The sequence below is a fragment of the Sorex araneus genome, chromosome 10 (genome assembly GCF_027595985.1).
Source record: "Sorex araneus isolate mSorAra2 chromosome 10, mSorAra2.pri, whole genome shotgun sequence".
Classification (NCBI taxonomy): Eukaryota; Metazoa; Chordata; class Mammalia; order Eulipotyphla; family Soricidae; genus Sorex; species Sorex araneus.
This window is the reverse complement of record NC_073311.1, coordinates 47,945,488-47,965,940: the sequence shown is the minus strand read 5'-3', so window position 1 is coordinate 47,965,940 and position 20,453 is coordinate 47,945,488. Positions and strand designations below refer to the sequence as shown.

Sequence of the window (20,453 nt, the reverse complement as noted above, 5' to 3'; positions counted from 1 at the left end):
GGAGCCTGCCCAAGCAGAGCCCCTGGCAGCCTCTTGTTTCCACAATCCAAAATCGCCACTATACCCCCAGCCTGATTCCACCATCTCAGGACAGATCATACCAAGATATAATCTGCTTAAAATTCGGGTATGCGGGTTTTGTGACTGAAATCCCCAGGCTTCTTATGATGGGCTACCTCCCCCCACTTCCCAATACTCCTGGAAGCACTGGCAGTCACCCCCATGAACCAACTCCAGTGCCACCGTGTAAGCTGTACTACTGGCCTTGCTTCAGAGACCCATAAATAAATCCTGAAAGGGATCAAAAGCCGCAGTTAATCTGAGATCCGAACAAGGCTGAACAGACTGGGGTAAATCAGAGGGGATTGGGTCATCCTTGAGCCTGCCCAAGCAGATCTCCCAGCAGCCACTTGCTCCCCCAATCTAAAATCGCCACCGTACCTTTGACCTGACTCTACTCTCTCATGACCAATCTCATAAGACATAATCTGCTGAAAATTTGGATATGCAGGTTTTGTAACTTAAATCTCCAGGCTTTCTCAGGTCAGAAAGCTACATCCCCCACTTCCCTGTACTTCCAGAAGCCTCAGCAGTCACATCCATACCCCAAAACTGCCACCAATTAAAAAGTTACTCCAGCCTTACTGTCCCGATAAAAATACTGAATGCCCTGAACAAACATCATGACCTCTTAACACCTGTATTGCAAACCATAATGCACAAAATGAAAAGGAGACAGAGAGCAAGGAGGAAAGTGGCTCCCACAGAGGAAGGTTGAGGGTGAGGGGTGAGATGTTGGGGGATGGTGATAGGGAAACGGGACATTTGTGGTGAGAAATGTACACTGGTGGAGGGATAGGTGCTGGATCATTGTATGACTGAAACCCAATTATGAGCAGCTTTGTAATGGTCTGTCTCACGGATATTCAATTAAGAAATTTGATAAAAATGTAGAGTTCATGCCCATATGGTCCCCTGAGCACCACCAGGAGTAATTCCTGTGTGCAAAGCCAGGAGTGATCCCTGTTGTATCGCCAGGTGTGAACCCAAAAAGAAAAAAAAAAAATCAGTCTGACTCTCAATGGAACTATAAGGTTTAAACACTCTGAACTTACAGGATTGATAAAGGTGATTATTTTTGTCATGCCCAAAAGACATTAGTATAGAAGAGTGTACATAAATAACTTAAGTATAGAACAGAATATAAATAGGGAAGTTAACTTTGGAATGTTTAATTTTACAATTCTCTGCAAGATTTTCTCTGCCTTGACTTTTAATCTGTAATGACTTGAAATTGTTTGTTTTGAATCATGTATGTGCGGACTTACTGTTTACTATTATTTCTGAAGGTATTTGAAGAATTATTGCTTGATGCAGACTGGAGCATAAATGCTGGAAGTTGGATGTGGCTGTCTTGTAGCTCCTTTTTCCAGCAGTTTTTTCACTGCTATTGCCCTGTTGGTTTTGGTAGGAGAACAGATCCCAACGGTGACTATATCAGGTAAGCCAAGGATAATTATTACTCAGTTTGCAATAAGCTAGTACAGGAATAATTTTTCATAAATATCAAGCAAAGTTTAAAGTATTTGCCACTTATAATGGGCAACAGCAATAATAAAGGGAAGGAAAAACAATCACTTAAATGGTATTGATTTGAATTATAATTTATTAATAGTTCATTTTATTAATGATTTTTCTTCTCCCAAAAGGCGTTATTTGCCTGTCCTTAGAGGTTTCCCTGCGAAATATATATATGATCCCTGGAATGCACCAGAAGGTATCCAAAAAGTAGCCAAATGTTTGATAGGAGTTAATTATCCTAAGCCTATGGTGAACCATGCTGAGGCAAGCCGTTTGAATATCGAGAGGATGAAACAGATCTATCAGCAGCTTTCACGATACAGAGGATTAGGTATGTAAATGTCTTTGATTTGTTTCTTTGCCAGTTTATGTTCCTATCCTTGAATTTGTGTCTGATCAATTTGTTGTTGTTGTTGTTTGCTTTATTTTGGTTTTGGAGCCCCCTCCAGCAGGGTTCAGGGTTTACTCCTGGCTCTGAGCTCAGGGATCACTCCTGGCCGGGTACAGGAGAGACTGTATGGCATCAGATCCCAGGTTAACTGTACAATGCAAATGCCTTATTCTCTGAACTATCTTTCTGGTCTCCTGATAATAATTTAATGGGAGTTTTCTTCCTTTTAGGTCTTCTTGCAACAGTGCCTTCTAACCCTAATGGGAATGGAGGCTTCATGGGGTATTCTCCTGGTGAAAACGCCTCAGGTTGCAGCAGCAGTGGAAGTAAGTGAAAAAGAAATGTCTTCATTTAGAAACAAGAGCTTCTTATTTCTATATATTGTCACTTAATTTCACTGTGGTAACTGTGGTATCTATTTCAGACATCTTTCTTTTGGGGATGTTGGTTGGGCCACATCCACAGCAGTGCTCAGGAGCTACTCCTGGCTCTATGATCAGGGGTCACTTGAGATGCTCAGAGGACTACACTGGGATTAGCCACATGCAAGACAAGCTCCTTAACCCCTGCACTAGCTCACCTGTCTTAAAAAATAAGTCTTTAAGGGCTGAGCACATGTTGAATTTGATTTATTTTACATACGTTAAAATAATTCAGTTTACCAAAATTAGGTAGCAGAAGACAATTCTGATTGTCTCCTAAAATTCTAAAGAGAATTTTTCTTTAAGGTCATGTCCATGGCAATTGAGAAACAGTGTTCTAAAAACTTTGATAATGACCTTAAAAATAAATCTTTAAAATGTGTAATAGAGGCTGGAGAGATAGTACAGTCAGAAGGGTGCTTGCCTTGCACACAGCTGAGTTGGATCCCTGGCACCCTATATGGTCCACTCCACTGAGTTCCACCAGGGAATCCTGAACACAGAACTGGGAATAAGCATTGAGCACTGTCAGGTGTCACCCAAAAATCAAAAACTAAAATAAAATTTGTGATAAATATTTTTTGTCAAAAATATTTTGATTTTTTTTAATTTAATTTAATTATTTTTATATTTTAATTGAATCACCATGAGAAAAAGTTACAAAGCTTTCAGATTTAAGTTTCAGTCATACAATGATCAAACACCAATCCCTTCACCAGTGCACATGTTCCACCACCAAGAACCCTAGTATACCTCCCATCCCACCCCCTCTCCCCCGCCTGTGTGTGTAGCTGATGATTTTCACTTTAATCTCTCTTTACTTTGATTACATTCAATATTTCAACAGAAAATTCGCTATGATTATTTGGAATTTCCCCTCAGCAATCAGAACTGCCAAAAAGGCATCATTTGATAATATGTTTTCCATTGCTGAGAATGAAGAGCATATAAGGTTTTGGATTTTTAAATTAAATTCAGAGAAATTTCTGCCACAAGTTGCATCACTGTAAGCTTGTACCTCTATTCAGTGGGGTCTACAAGATGGAGGTCGCCACACCGCCAGCGAAAGGAAAGACCGAGAGAGAAAAACCTTTCCCCTCCCGGAGCGGCATGGGACCATAGCTTAGTTCACAGTCTAGAGGCATTTCTGCAAGAAGCCGCTGGTTGCCAAAAGTAGTTAGTGGGCCTCCAGGATCATGGTCGCTCAGGAACGGAGGAGCCATTCATGTGCTGTGATAAATTTTTTATACGCTTATGTATACGTGTCTCTGGATCTTGGTCATTGATGGGATTACACGGCTGCCAGGGGCAGTTTGTGGTTGTCACTGCCTAGCTACTGGAAAATGGGGGATCTGGGTTGGAAGAGGCCCAGTCCTAATCCTAGCGGGCTTGAAGATCTCAGCCCCGAGTCCCCGAAAGAGACTAATGCAGAGTCTCCTGCCCCAGCACCTGGCTGTATTTACCGGGGCCCCTCGAAGGGGGGGCGGGTTGTTTCCCTCCCCACCCTGAGCAGAGCCCCGCCAGCCAAAGACCTCTGGAACCCAACCACAATCATGCTCAAGGCCACTCTCCACACGCCCAGACAAGCCTCACGCATGAAGGAACTGGCAGAGGAACCCAGGTGTGTGGGACCCAGGGCTGAGATCTCCATAAGGTTGCTAGGCAAGTGTCTTTATCCCATGCTATTTCTCCAGTCCTCGTCTATCAACTAAGGTAGTCAGTGGCCCTTTGAATGTGTCAAAAGATTCATTATAGGGGCTGGAGTGATAGCACAGCGGGTAGGGCGTTTGCCTTGCACGCGGCCGACCCGGGTTCGATCCCCAGCATCCCATATGGTCCCCTGAGCACCGCCAGGAGTAATTCCTGAGTGCAAAGCCAGGAGTAACCCTTGTGCATCGCCAGGTGTGACCCAAAAAGCAAAAAAAAAAAAGATTCATTATATCTTGTGTATAGATACTCTAGTTCTTTTACAATGAATTTTCTCTATTAAGCCTGTGGCATTTTTGTATGTAATATTTTGTTGCCACATTTACTAATGTGATATTAATGTCAAAGTCAGGTATGTATAAGAAATAGGAATCATTTTGTCTGTGTCCAAAGGCTTAACCAAAAATAGCATGAGCCTATTTAGTTTCATCATAAAGGGACATATATATATGCCTCTTGGAGAGCCCGGCAAGCTACCGAGAGTATCTCACCTGCATGGCAGAGCCTGGCAAGCTCCCCATGGCGTATTCAATATGCCAAATACAGTAACAATAGCAGGTCTCATTCCCCTGACCTTGAAAGAGTCTCCAGTCGCCGGGAAAAATGAGTAAGAAGAGGCAGCTAAAATCTCAGGGCTAGGACGAATGGAGACGTTACTGGTACCCACTCGAGCAAATCAATGAACAACAGGATGACAGTGATACAGTGAAAAAAACAAGGCAGTTAAGTTTCCAGTGCCAGGAGTCACACAGGCTTTCATACATAAATGCAAAGCTGATGCCCTGCCACTGATCTTGGCCTGAGGAATGCATTATTTAAGAAAACAACCCAGGGGTCAGAGCGATAGTACAGTTGATGAACATTTGCCTTGCACACAGTCAACCTGGGTTCAATCCCTGGCATTTCATGGTTTTCTGAGCACTGCCAGGAGTAATTTCCTGAGTACAGAGCCAGGAGTACTTCCTGAGCATGGCTGTATGTGAGAAAGAAAATAAAGAGAGGGAGGAAGAAAGGAAGGAAGACAAAACCCCAAAAGTCAGATTTTCAAAATTGATATAAATAACAACCCTGAGGATGGAGAGATAGCTCAGTGGACTGAAATGCGCGCGGTGACCTTGGCTCTATCCCTGGTATCCCATGGTTTCACCTGCACTACCAGAAGTACCTCCAAGCATTGTGACAGGAGTTGCTCCTGAATACCATAGTTGTTACCCTCAAACCAAAATTAAATAAAACTGTTAAAATCTTAACCTTTTAGAATTTTGAGATACTCTGCATTCTTTTGAGTCCTTGTGTTCCTCCCTTCTCCTCCAAGAATTAGTTTAGGGAGGAACAATGGCAATCACATTTGACTGACAATCCAAGAGATTTTTTTTTTTTGCCACATTCTCACAACTTGGGTAAGTAGCGTTTGGGTAAGTAGGGTGTATAGGATGCAGTGGGTAAGTAGGGGTTCTCATTTTCTGATTGGGAAAATAAGTCTAGGAAGTTGAGGTACTTGAAACAAGACTTCATAGTTCATAGTTGATCTAGGATTCAGATCCAAGTCTAATTGCCTTCGAAATTTGTACTCTTTTTGTAGCAAAAAATTTGTATATAAAATTTGTATCACTAAGCCTCTCCTGCAGATGTGATAGCATTCCTCTTTTTAGTGAAATAAAATATTTGATTGCTGGAATGTGTTTCTCTTGATATTAAAATAGTTGTCAGTTGCTGCGCAGAAGGTCATCCTGTACCTGCCGGGTGAGTGCATCAGCAGCCTGATGGTGCCTTCAGGCTTTCTAATACCCTAAAATTGCCTTTGTGCCTCTGGCTGGACCCCAACTTGGGACCAAATTTCCCAAGAAATTAAATGGCCAAAAGCCAGGTATATGGGAGTCATGCCCACAAATCACCTCTGCTCAGCTCATTTTTTGGCTTTGCTTCAGAGTCCCATAAATCTTACCCAATAAATCTCAAAAGAGATCAAAATCAAGCCATTAACGCATTAATGGCCATGATTCAGAGACTCACAAATGAATCTCAGAAGAGAGCAGCACACCACAGAGAAGCCTCCGGGCCCCAAATATCTAAAAATTAAAAAATTCTAGGATTTCAGGAGTGCAGCTACTTTTGCAGCTACATGATATCTCATACTATGCATCCCTGTATCACTGTATCACTGTCGTTTTGTTGTTCATCGATGTGCTCAAGCTGGCACCAGTAACATTTCCATTCGTCCCTGTCGTGTTCAGGGTCAGGGCAGTGAGGCCCATTATTGTTACTGTTTTTGCCATATCGAATATGCCACGGGTAGCTTACCACGCTCTGTGGTGCAAGATTCTGCATCGCTCTCTTCGGGGAGCTTTGGGTTTTTTTGTTTGTTTTTTGGGGTTTTTTGTTTGTTTTATAGTCTCTGGATCTTGGCGTACTATGCGTAACAAGGAATACTAAGTAAATTATTTAGCATCTGCCTATGGGCAGGTATGGGTGGTGGTGGTGGTGGGAAAATTCAAAATAATGGCAGGGATTGAAATGTTGAAATGTTGAATGTGAACAATTATTGTGAAAAACTTTATGAAAATAAAATTTAAAAGTTTTAAAAAATGTAATATGTTCATGCCTGCTTCAGTCAGCTTAATCAGTGGCTGAACAAATAGATAGCAGTACTCTTACATTTAAAAAAAGAAAGTTAATACAGCACCGTGATTTTCCAAGTTGTTTATAATACAGTTTTTCAGGCATTGAATGTTTCAGTACCAATCCCACCACCAGTGTGATCTTCCACTGGTCCCACCACTTTCCTCCCTGCCCCCTAGCAGACACAAATTTGCTTCATATTGTTTGTTACAACACAAAGGCAGATGGAATTATCAAAACTTAGAGCAGTTAAAGTCAGTTTGTGATAATTGTTAGTTCTCAAAAATAAAATAGTTGTCATTGATGTTGACATACTTCAGTAGTGTTCTTTTTCTGAGTATTCTACAGTTTGAAGTAAACTCTTCCTATTTTAAAGTACCATATACAAATTATATCAGATCATTTGTTGAGTTTGCTTTGTATGTCTACATATGAGTCTGAGGGACAGAACTTTATGCATCAGTGTGATGACACTCAGGTAGCAGGTGTATAGGATGCAGCAGGCTCCAGCCATCTATTCCTTTCTTGGTCCACTTAGTACACACTGCTTTCTCAGTGCACTCCAGTCTGTAGCCATTATTTGGAGGTAATCATAATTCCAAGTTAAACTGGAATAATTTTGCTTCACAAATTTATAAACATGCAGTATTTTATGATATATACTTAAATCTTGGAAGCCTTTCAGAACCACCCTCCTGATTTGTAACACTAAAATTTTGATTATTTTGAACTTTTGCAGAATTATATAGTTTGTACTCTTTTTGTGTGTATAGCTACTTTAGCTTCGTATTTTGTTTCTGAGATTAATCTCATTTATCTTAGAACTGAAAGAGGAATTAATGAAATTGAGAAAATTAAATTATATAGTTTATGATAACCTAAGGGCTACCATTATGAATCTACCGATAAAATTACATTTTCTTTCCTCAGTGTCCCCACACAATCCTTTATCAGCTTCATCCTAGCACCTGACTCATCTTTGTCCTTTGTCCCTAGTGTTTTGTGTTTTGGTGCCAGGAATTGAACTTAGGACCCTCTTACATGTGAGACATGCTCTCTGCCATCAAGCTACGGCCCTAACCTTAGTTCTGTATATGTGTGTGTGTATAATTGGGATAAAAGTAAATGATCGAACAGCATTTTATTTTTATTGTTTTCTAACTTACTAATATGTAAGCAGTACTTTAACCATTATTTTTGCATTTTATATAAAAATAAGTTCACTTTGTTGTGTGAAGTTTTATGTTATGTTGTACAGTGCCCCATGCTGAAAATATCACCATTCAAGGAAGCTCTCAGATAGATCAGGAAGAGAGTAGGAGATTCAATGGAGAATTTGCCATTATCTGACCTTTAGCCTCTTAGGTTCCCAAACTGAAGATTTTCAGTGTAGACAAAACCATACTATGGATGAAAGACTAGAGACTTAAAAATTATATGAATTAAATTATCTATAGGGAATATAATTAATTTATGGTGTGGCTTTATCCCTTCACCTATAGAAGTTCCTAATGCGAATTTCTTCATACAATAGAAGTTGGTGAGCATAAAATTTCATTGTAATTAAAGTAAGTGGGAGCATCACTACCTGCATTGTGTACTTTCTCTCTCTTCTCCCTACCCCTTATTTTTCTAAATAAAACAATTTTTTACAAAATCAATGGCAAACAAGTATATTGTCCTGTTCAGACCATGAGGCCACACCTCAGGGTGTGACCTCAGGCTTCTCTTCTTCCTTTATCTGAACATAATGACATACACGGTTCTCTAAAACCTATTTTTCTGTGACAACCCAATCTGCTATTAACATTGTTTGAGAAAAGTTGATGGTAATAAGTTCAGCTTCAGTTTACATTGTCTGTTTCCTCCACTTTGTGTGACTTAAGTTGTTTGACTGTCATTTGCCTGATTGTTGTCCCAATTGTCAGCAAAGAAGTGTGTTTTTAAGAAAAAGGTTATCATTGATTTGCCTTTGATTAGTCAACATTCCTATGAACCTATATTAATTTTCCTGATTTCGTTGTGTGATAAATTTTTATTCACATAAAAGATTGAGTTTAGTCTTAAAAACATAAACTTAAGTACAAATACTGAGTGTAGTTTTAATACATATAACTTGGAATTTATTTTAAGTAATTTTACTGTGTTTCAAATACCATCAGGTTACTTTCAAGGGAGTGGTATTTTACGTTATGCTTATGGAGACAGTCAGCAAACTCATTTATTAAAACAAGGTAAGAATGAAACATATGAGCATGTTTTCTCCCTATCTTTCATATCTCAAACATTTTTTTCATTTATTAATCTATGGGCTGGAGCGATAGCACGGTGGTTGGGCTTTCGTCTTTCACACAGCCAACCTGTGTTCAATTCCTCCGCCCCTCTCGGAGAGCCCGGCAAGCTACCGAGAGTATCGAGCCCGCGCAGCAGAGCCTGGCAAGCTACCCATGTGTATTGGATATGCCAAGACAGTAACAATAAGTCTCTCAATGAGAGACGTTATTGGTGCCCGCTCGAACAAATTGATGAGCAACGGGATGACAGTGACAGTGACATTAATCTTTAGGTTTCAGGTATGAAAAATTATAAATCAGCATTGGTCTATACTGTATTTTATTTGCCATTAAAAATTTAGTTTCCATCTTTTGCATATCATTGAACCTTCTAATTTGATTTCCAATCACCCCCTTCCCTTTTTTTCTTTTTAAATTTAGTGAAACAAAACAATTCTTACTGAAAGAAATTTAGAGAAGTGAGAGGGGAGAGAAAGATACATGTTCAAGAGAAAACACGGGCTTCTGTTTTTTAATAGAGGCCACACGTGGCATGCTTGAGGGAGGGGGCCTGGGACCACTCCCACCAGGACTCAGTTTGTGCTCTGAGATTACCAGTGCCACACCCAGCAGTGCCAGTTTATACAGGTGTCTGCACTACCATTTCACCTATTTCCTTGCCCATTCCTCCCTTCTCTTATCCACTGCTTTGCTTACATAGTCAAAGTATGTGTTTGTTTCGGTTTAGTTTGGTTTTGAGGCCGCATCTGGCATACTAGGGGACTGCCTAGCTCTGTGCTTGGAGGCCACAGCCTGCATTGCTGAGAGACCATGCTGTGGCAGAGGTTTGCTGTGTGCCAGACAAGTGTCTTAACCCCTTAACTATCTCTCTGACCCCTAGGAGGTGTGTGTGTTGGGGGGGGGGAGTTGAGGAGGGGAAGAAAGTGTTCATTTTTTAAAAAAATTTGTTTTCCACATTTGAGTGATGCAATGGTTTCTTTTTTAAAATTTTGTTTTTTTATAAAGTTGTTCACAATAATTCATTGCATTTACTATTCAAACATCAATCCCACCACCATTGCACTTTCCCACCACCATAAGAGGAAAGTGTGTGAAGATTGTTGTATTTCATCCTAGAACCATTAAGCCCTTGTATAAGAGATAATCAAAAAAAAAAAAAAGAAAGAAAGAAAGATAACAAACATGTATGTTAAACCGAAATAAATGTGTGCTACTCTTGGTACATCAGTGGGATAGGGTAAGGGAAGTTGTATGGCCACATTTGCAGCCATGTGCTCCAGGAATTCTGAAATTTAGAATACAATTATAGAGCAGATTCACTCATGGGTAAGGCCTTTGTCTCTCTCTTCTGGGAGCTTTATTTCTGAGTCCCTGGATCTTGGCTATTGATGAGATTATATGGCACCAGGGGCAGTTTGTGGGTGTGACTGCCAAGCTAATGGAAAACTTGGGAGCTGGAGGGAGCAGGCCCAGTCCCACTCCAAGGGAGCTTGGAGATTTCAGTCACGGGTCCCACATACCTGGGTTTTTCTGCAAGTTCCCTCATGGGTGAGGCTCACCCAAGCCAGTGGAGAGTGGCTGTGAGCATGGTGGCGGTTGGATTCTGGATATTTTCAGTTGTCAGCGTTCTGCTGGGGCGGGGAAGGAAACTTAACCCGCCCCCCCCCCCCCAAGTTGCCCCGGTGAAGACTGCCTGGCGTGGCATCCGGATGCATTGGTTTCTTTCTCTGAATAATTTTGGTTACTTAAATACCCTTGGACTGGAGCGATAGCACAGCAGGTCGGGCATTTCCCTTGCATGCAGCCGATTCAGGTTCGATTCCTGCCTCCCTCTTCGAGAGCCTGGCAAGCTACCAAGAGTATCCCGCCCACACGGCAGAGCCTGGCAAGCTACCCATGGTGTATTTGATATGCCAAAAACAATAACAACAAGTCTCACAATGGAGACGTTACTGGTGCCCGCTCGAGCAAATCGATGAACAATGGGATGACCGTGCTACAGTACAATAGAAGAATTTTTGTTGTTGGCTTTTTAGGTCACACCCAGTGTTGCACAGGGGTTATTTACAAGAGTGCAAGTAATTGCACTCAGGAATTACTTCTGGCGGTGCTAGGGGAATTGAACCCAGGTTGGCCGAGTACAAGGCTAACACCCTACCTGCTGTGCTATCGCTCCAGCCCCTCTTTTAATGTTCTTGAGATATATACCATGGGGAAAATTACTGGGTCATATGGAACTTCTAGTTCTTTGTCTTGTTTTTGGACTACACCCTGCAGTGCTGAGAAACTATCTATGGTCTCATTTCTCCCCTGCATACCTAACCCTTTATTTTGTAGAGGGAGTTTGGCCACAGCAGACTGTTCCTTGGGTTTACTCTTGATTCTGTGCGCAGGGATCACTCTTGTTCGGGGGGGATCATATGTGGTGCCAGGGACTGAGTCTGGGTTGGCTGCGTTTAAGGCAAGTTCCTTACCCACTATGATAACTCTCTGGCCTCCCTTAATTTTTTTGGTGAAGGGGGTATTTGGGAAAACACTGGGCTTGCTCCCCGTTTTGCATTTAGATCATTCCTGGAGCCATACAATAGGTGCCAGGGGTTGAATCTGGGTTGGCACGTGACAGGAAAGTGCTTACTTGTATTTTTTGCTATCTGCTACCTGCTTATTCTCTGGCCCCTTCCCCACTTTTAAAATTGACTTTTTTTCCTTTTTTTTTTTTTTTTTTGCTTTTTACTCAGGAATTATTTCTGGTGGTGCTCCGGGGAACCATATGGGATGCTGGGAATTGAACCCAGGTTGGCCACATGCAAAGCAAACGCCCTACCCACTATTCTATCGCTCCAGTCCACATCTTTCTCTTTGGACTGTTTCTTGCCTCTTGTCCCCTGCACATTGACTCAGCCCTCTTGCTTTTGTTAGTCTGCTGCTTGTTCCATCATTGTGGGTCGTAATTCTCCAAAATTGCTCTTCAGTTCCATGCCTTCTGATTAAAGTTTTTCTCTTTTTCTCATTGGAGCTCTTCTCTCTTTTTAGTGCAGCTTACTCTTTGTTGCTTTGAATTCCTCATGGGAGTATAGAGAGTTCTTCTGTGTTTGGAATCCTTCTCAGACTTTTTTTTTTTTGGTAATCCATCAGTGCAAATTAATCTTCCACTTCATTATTTTAAGTGCTATGTGAATAGTATTAGTCAAGGTCTAGTTTGGGGCAGATGTGGGTAGCAGTGTATGGTTCCTGGTTATTAATTCCCCCTGAAAACAGGATGACTGCAAAGAGTTTGTCATCATTTGCACCAGTCAGTGATGCAAAACTGCTACTTTCTTCTCTTCTTGGGTCTGCTGGGTTGGGGTGCATGTGGGTCTTGGCTGACAGGGCTAACTCATTTCTCTAATTGTAACCCACTCCTGTTTAAGAAAGCAGTGGCTTTTCTTTCTGTGCTGCCAATGGTTGAGGGAATTGACTTTTTGTCTTTTTTATAGTAACCACTCTGATATCAAGTATTACCTCATTTTGATTTACATTTTCCTAGTAAGAAATGATACACAATGTTTTCATGTGCTTAATGGCCATCTTCGTAGAAATACGGGTTCAAATCCTCGGTCCATTTTTCTATCTTGGCTATCTTTTTGTTGTGATTTGTATATTTGGTACAATATTTTAGACCCCATGTCAGAAAAGTGATTTTAAAATACTTTTCTCTATTTAGTAGATTGTCTTTATATTTTCATGATTGTATCTTAAGTTTTCTCTTCCTTTTTTTCTCCTTTTGGTGGGCGGGGGTGCACGCGGCAACGCTCAGGGCTTTCTCCTGGCTCTGCACTCAGGGATTACTCCTGACAAGGCTCAGTATGCCGGGGATGGAACCCAGGCCGCTGCATGCAAAGCAAGAACCTTACATGCTGGACTAGAGACAGCCCAGTTGTATCTTAAGTTTTGCAGAATTTTAAGATTATACAAATCATTTTTGTTTTTCTGTTTCTTGCTTATGGCATTGTCATCTATGTCTTGCACAAAGTATTTTATGGTTGACATCAACATTCAAGTCTTAAGTCCTTTTTGGTTTGGTTTTGCGGGTCCACTTACGGCTCAGTGTTTGGGGTCATTCATGGCAGTGCTCAGGAGACCATGCAATGCCATAGATTGAATCCACACCTCCTTCATGCTAAACATGCATGCAGTCTGTTGAGCTATTTCTCTGGACCCTCTTTTGTTGCTTTGTAGGGGGAGCACGCCTGGCCGTGATTGTTGGCTGCTCCTGCCTCTCTGCTTGGGGGGTGAGGGTGGGGGTGTGATACTGGGGAAACAAACCTGGCATCCTGCACATACAGCATGCACCCAGCCCGTTGGGCTAGGTCGCCAATGTATTTGAATTAGTTTTTATGTAAGGTACAATATTATAGTCTAGTTTTATTCTTTTGCATATCCCTGGCCAGTTTTTCTAATACCTATTTACTGAAGACACTTTCTTGCTTCATTCCATGCTTGTTAATCCTTTGTTATGAATTATTTTCCATATATGTTTGGGCTCTCTTCTGGGCTCTCAAGTTATTCAAATATGCTTTTTGTTTATTTTGAGCGGCAATGGTCAGGGGCTACTTCAAGTTCTGTGTTCAGGAGTCACCCCCCAGCAGTTCTCTGGGAACCTCATATGCTGAGATTAAACCCTGGTCTCCTACATACAAATTTTGCACTCCAGCCCATTAAACTATCTCTTCAGCCTAAAACACAGATATTTTTTGAATTTTTTAAATTGAGAATCTCTGGTTGACAGTGCTACTATTATTGGTTTCATCATCATCATCATCATCATCATCATCATCATCATCATCATCATCCCGCCCATTGATCATCGATTTTCTCGAGCAGTCTCAGTAACATCTCCATTCGTCCTAGCTCTGAGATTTTAAAAGCCTCTCTTTACTCATCCTTCCCAACCAATGGTACCACACTGGAGGCTCTTTCAGAGTCAGAAGAATAAGACCCATTATTGTTACTGGTTTGGGTGTATGAATACACCACAGGAAGCTTGCCAGGCTCTCCCATGCGGGCAAGAAACTCTTGGTAGCTTGCCAGGTTCTCCCAGAGGGAGAACTAGGCTATAAGATGTCGGCACTTCCGGGAACTTGGTTTTATAGTCTCTGGATGTTGGCCGTTAATGGGATTACACGGTGCCGGGGATGGGAAGGTGGGGGGGGGCAGGTAGTTTCTGGATGTGACCGCCTAGCTACTGGAAAATGGGGAATGTGTGTGACCACCTAGCTACTGGAAAATGGGGAATCTGGGCACAAGAGGCCCAGTCCTGATCCGAGCAGACTTGGAGATCTCAGCCCCGGGTCCCGCACACCTGAGTTCCTCTGCTGGTTCCTTCATGCGTGAGGCTTGTCCGAATGTGTGGAGAGGGGCCTTGAGCATGGCTGTGGCTGGGTTCCACAGGTCTTTGGCTGCTGGGCTCTGCTCGGGGCGGGGAGGGAAACTCAAACCCACCCACTCCGAGGGTGAAGACAACCAGGCGTGGGGGCAAGAGACACTATGGTTTCATAAAAAGTTATTAATGCCATAACTCCAGTGTCACACCCATCACCAGTGTACTCCCTCTCAATCCCAAGAACCTCTTGCAAAACATATATTTTTTAAATGTGTAGGAAGAAGCTCCTCATGCACTGGTCTCAGCAGTGGGAAACGTCCAAGTCAGGAAGAGGACAGGCAGAGTCCTAAAGTCCAGCGACAGACGACTAACTAAGCAACTGTTTCAGCGCTGTATATCTTTCTTTGAGGTATGTGTAATTAAGATAATTTCCAAAATAAATTGATTTCTATTTTCAAATAGGAGTAATAAGCACTGTCATCCCATTGTTCATCAATTTGCTCAAGTGGGCACCAGTAACGTCTCCATTGTGAGACTTGTTGTTACTGTTTTTGACATATTGAATATGCCACGAGTAGCTTGCCAGTCTCTGCCTTGCGGGTGGGATACTCTCAGTAGCTTGCCGGGCTCTCTGAGAGGGGCGGGGGAATCAAACCCAGATCGGCCATGTGCAAGGCAAACGCCCTAAGCACTTTGCTATCACTCCAGTCCTTCAAATAGGAGTATGAGGTGTAATATTTTTAGTGATACCAAATCAACTTTTTTTTTTAATTTAAATTTTATTGAATCACCATGTGGAGGGTTACATAGTTCTCAGGATTATGTCAGTTATACAATACTCAAACACCCTTCCCTTCACCCGTGCCCATATTCCATCACCAACCACCCCATTATACCTCCCGCCCCCCCAGCCCCCCCAGCCCCCGCCCTTGTAAGTGATAAGTTTCACTTCGTTTACGCTTTATCTTGGTTACAGTCCATGTTTCAACACATAACTCACTATTGTTGCTAGGGTTTCCCCCCAAAAAAGAGAAGACAGTCCCACTGTCAAGGAAGCATTTGATGGCTCTCCATTGCTGAGAATGTAGAGATATTAAGTCCCACTGTTTGTTACATAACTTTTCTATTTTTTTCCCCCCTCGTCCCGCGCCACCGAGATCACGCCTGTTTAGTAATCACCACGCTGCCTGACAAAGGGAAAACAAACCAAAAAAGATGATTATTTCCCGTCATCAGCCGGCGTGGGGCTCTGGCTTAGTTGATAGTCTGGTAGAATGTCTGCAAGCAGTTTCTGGAACCAAAAGTAATACGCTGGTATCGGCCCCGGCTCGAGATTCCACCAGCATCCCGCTGTTCCAAGTACATAATAATTTATTTCCTTGTATCCCATTCCCACGCCACCAGGTCCATGTCAGCTTAATGGAAATCATACTATGGTTAATGCCACGCCGCGTTTCTTCCCGAGAAAGAAGGATATTTCTTCTCAGTCGGCGTGGGGATATGGCTTAGTTCAGTCTATAGAGATGGCTACCACTTTGGTAGCCTTCAATATTTCAGCAAAAGACTTACTATTCTTAGGATTTCCCACCAAAGTCCGACCCGTTAAGAAGGAACCATTTCATATTGGTGATGATTAAATGACAATAGGTTGCGCGGCCATGGCAGCGGCCTCGAGGCTTTGAATTTCTGTATAAAGTCCAGGGAAAGTACAGCCAGAAATTACACGTCGCTACAAACTTTAACCCTATTATGGTCCCCACAAAGTCCAACCCATTACAAAGGAACCATTTCATATTGCTGATGATTAGATGACATTAGGCTGCCGCGGCCGCGCAGTTTTGGGTTTCTATATAAAGTCCAGGGAAAATTCTGCCTAAAATTCTATCGCTACAATCTTTTACCCTTCAACAAAAAACTTAGTACTATTGTTTGGAGTTTCCCCCCACGGTAAGTCCTGCCAAAAAGGAACATTTACACGTTGCTGACAATCAAGAGATATTAGGTCGAGCGGCTGCAGCAGCCTAATGTCATCTATCGCAGCCGCGCGGTTTTGGATTTCTATATGAAGTCCAGGGAAAATTCTTTTGGTAATTGCATCACTCGATGGCAGCGCCTGGGCCAGAAGCTCCGAGCACACAGTTTGGAGGCATTTTGGGGGCGCCGCTCGTGTCCAAAGTGGTTCAGTTGCCTCCGGGGTCGATCTCGCGCGGGGCCAGAAAGGAGTGTCCCCACATGACTCTGCGCTTAAATGTCAGCCGGCACAGGGCGGATCCGGAAGTCCAGCCCCATCGGCTTTCCCGGGCTTCCTGCATAGTCTAAAAACCGGCTATAGCCTCGCTGCATTCAAAAAGAAGGAGTTGAGAGAGAAAAGACCATACTCCGCCGGCAGCGCCTGGGCCAGAAGCTCCGAGCACACAGTTTGGAGGCATTTTGGGGGCGCCGCTCGTGTCCAAAGTGGTTCAGTTGCCTCCGGGGTCGATCTCACACAGGGCCGGAAAGGAGCGTCCCCACATGGCTCTGTGCTTAAAAATCCAAATCAACTTTTTGACAGGGAAATGAGTCTGTCAAAGTGTTGCACTCATTTTTATGGTTATCAAAATCAGTGATCTTTAAATTTAAAAAGTTAGGGTCAGAGCAATAGTATAGCACGTAGGGCAATTACCTTGCATGCTGTTGACCCGCATTTGATCCCTGGGGCTCCGCCAGGAGTAAACCCTGAGAAATGGTGGGTAGCACCGCACTGTCCTCCCGTCCCATTGTTCATCTATTTGCTCGAATGGGCACCAGTAATGTCTCCATAGTGAGACTTGTTGTTACTGTTTTTGGCATATCGAATACACCATGGGTAGCTTGCCAGACTCTGCCGTGCAGACAGGATACTCTCGGTAGCTTGTCGGGCTCTCTGAGAGGGACAGAGGAATCGAACCCGGGTTGTCTGCATGCAGGGCAACGCCCTACCTGCTGTGCTATGTCTCCAGTCCAAGAACTGGTGGGTGTGGTCTAAAAACCAAAACAAATGAACAAGAAAACCAAAATAAAACAAGGCAAGCATCCTATTGCTGTACTACTATACTACCTCTTCAACCCAATAGCCCATATTTCTAAAATATTATCACTTTGTTTAGTTTGGGGACCACACCTGGTGGTTCTCAGGGCTTACTCCTGGCTCTGCACCCAGGGATCTCTAAGCACCATGGGGCCCTCTACATGGTGCTGGGGATCAAATCGAGATAGGACACATGCAAGGCAAGCACCTTACCCACTGTACTATCTCTTTGACCTTATCACTTAGTTTTTAATGCCACCCTAATTATACTGTCAATTTCTTAAGAAGATCAGCAAACACTCATCAAATTTTTAATTATTTCATTCCTTGCCATCAAATTTTACCTAGTGTTTTTTTTCCCCCTTGAATTACAGAAAATATTCAGGAGGAAGAAGCTGTTGCAGCTGAAGTTGGTGGGGAATTCAGTAGTTTTTCATTTAAATTATTTTAAAATGTTCTTCATTGATGGAAAATAGTTACATTTTAAAATGCATTGTTTCTAATAACAATTTTTGTGGTTTTTAACTTTTTAATGAATTTCACATAGAAGAAATGGTGATTTGTATATAAAGAACTTGGTCAAAGAATTTGCTTCATGTAAATATAGTCACAATTAGCATAGACCCATCAGTATATTTTTGATAATTTTTGATGTATGGTAAAGCTTAAGGTTGCAAATGGATTTATGATAAAAATAAAAGTTTTGAGAGTCAGTATGGGAAAATAAGAGGTTTTTAGACTTTCTTAAGAGACTTTGTTAAAATTTTAGGATAAAATTTTCTTGAAACGGATCTATGTTTGCAATCTTCAATAATGTTTTAGAAAATGTGTGTAATCAAATTAGTAGTTATAGCCTATGTTACCATAGACAGTATGTGCTTCAAACCCTTATATATGCCTGTGTTGACTCAAAACTTGTGGAAATGTCATTTGTTACATAGTCCTTGTCTCCTTCTATTTGTTTACAGCTGAAGTGACCTTGTTATTAAAGTATACACATGTATGGAACCTTCTGTACTTGGAAGTTTTTGTTTTTAGATTCTTCTTAACTTTGAGGGGGGTGGTGGGGGTGGCTGATTTCGAATTCATTCTTAGGGCCTCACACATGGAGTCATGGGCTCTGCTACTGTACTATCTCCCCAACCCTGCTTGTTAGTGTGTTTTTCTGTTGTTGTTTTAGATAAGGGAAGAGTGTTGATATATAAGATATGATTATAAATTAAATTCTTTAAAGTTTGTGTCACCATTTTGAAGGAATAGCTAGCATATATTTAACAAAAGAGCATTTCTCAAGATTGATCCAAATAATAGCATTGTTATCTAAACACTTTGCAGAATTATCTAAAATAAAGATCTTTTTTCAACAAAGTTATTTTTCCAAGTAATGGGTCTAAGAATGATTTAGTTATATAGGAAAACACTTAAGAGCTTGGCCTATAGAGTCAGTTTCATGGTCTGCCATCCAGCAGCTTTGAGATCTCAGACAAGTTATTAACCTTCTTGACCTTTTTTTCTCATCTATAAAATGGGTGAGATAGTCATATATATTTTATACTACACATAAAGTGCCCCTAACAGTTCCTGATATGTGAATAATCCTGGATAATGAATTAACACTGACTGATCATTTCCATTTCTGAGAGAAGGAGAAAAATGTTTTATTGAAAGACTAGAGAGATAGGTAGCACAGCAGGTAGGATTTTTACGTTGCATGAGGCTGACCTGGGTTCGATCCCAGCATCCCATATGAGCAATATGGGAGTGATTCCTGAGTTGCAGAGCCAGGAGTAGCCCCTAAGCACTGCTGGATGTGGCATAAAAACAGAACAAAAAAAGGGCGGGGGTGGTTTTGTTTTTCCTGACACCTATCTTAACATTCTAGTCTTTGCATCCAAATGTATAGTACAGTGTTTAGAAATTTATAGATATCTGTCATCACCATTCAGGAGAATAAAATGCTCATGACAAATATGCATAAGTATTTGAGGGAGAACACTATCTTCATAAGCTTAGTTATCTTTTAAATGGGTGAGAATTTTGGGTTTTAGGGTTATTTTTTACTTTTCCAGTCTAGACTAAATTTTAGCTAATAAGAGTCATCGAAAAGGACATGAGGGGCTGGAACAATAGCACAGTAGGTAGGGTGTTTGCCTTGCACACGGCCGACCTGGGTTCGATTCCCAGCATCCCATATGGTCCCCTGAGCACCGCTGGTGGTGGTTCCTGAGTGCAGAGCCAGGAGTAATCCCTGTGCATCGCCAGGTGTGACCCAAAAAGCAAAAAAAAAAATAAAAATAAAAAAAGAAAAGGACATGAGTGGAATTAGTCCCTGTATTGTAATTGAGTAGATATACCGTATTTGAGTTCTAGGTCCTTAAAAACCCTGAAAGTGGCTTAAGGATTCAAATCCTTTAATTCATTCTGCAAATACAGCTGTGTTCTGTTGTCATAAACTGTGCTGGCAGCTTGGGAAATGGAGTTGAGGGAACCAAGGGTAAAAGCCTATGCAAGGCCCTCAATTTAATCCCTGGTAACACATCCCCCTTCCCTCTAGCCCTAGATAGCCTGAGAATCACTTTTCCTTGGCATCCATTCATTGGACTCGGTAATTGTCACTGGGGGTGGCCCTGGGACCACCCAGAGCACTATTTGGGATGCCCTCCTCCCAAATTCAGTTGAGGGAAACAAGATTTGAATAAGTTTACGCAAAGTCTTATGTTTTCATAGTCACTTGAAAGAAGTTCATTTACATATAAAAATAATAACTTATTTTTTATATATTCCTTGTATACTAAGGATATTATAGGGTGAAACTTCATGATCACTCCACATTTTTTTTTTTTTTTTGCTTTTTGGGTCACACCTGGCAATGCACAGGGGTTACTCCCGGCTCTGCACTCAGGAATCACCCTGGCGGTGCTCAGGGGACCACATGGGATGCTGGGAATCGAACCCGGGTCAGCCGCGTGCAAGGCAAACGCCCTACCTGCTGTGCTATCACTCCAGCCCCCGTCACTCCACATTTTAAAAC

The 20,453-nt window shown here is 42.0% G+C and overlaps 1 protein-coding gene across 2 annotated transcripts in view; it reads left to right on the top strand.

Moving 5' to 3' along the window:
- The window catches only part of CRY1 (cryptochrome circadian regulator 1), a 59,184-nt gene extending 40,471 nt beyond the window's left edge, over positions 1–18,713 (top strand). Inside the window, exons 8-13 of one of the 2 annotated variants that reach the window (XM_055118515.1) lie at positions 1,350–1,501; positions 1,710–1,912; positions 2,203–2,298; positions 8,883–8,954; positions 14,654–14,785; positions 17,797–18,711. In XM_055118515.1, coding sequence (XP_054974490.1) covers positions 1,350–1,501; positions 1,710–1,912; positions 2,203–2,298; positions 8,883–8,954; positions 14,654–14,751 — 621 coding nt within the window. In that variant the 3' untranslated portion in view covers positions 14,752–14,785; positions 17,797–18,711. Of the gene's footprint in view, positions 1–1,349; positions 1,502–1,709; positions 1,913–2,202; positions 2,299–8,882; positions 8,955–14,653; positions 14,786–17,796 lie in introns of both variants that reach the window. The other variant, XM_055118517.1, reaches the window with a different exon arrangement.
- The last annotated feature ends 1,740 nt before the right edge of the window (positions 18,714–20,453 follow it).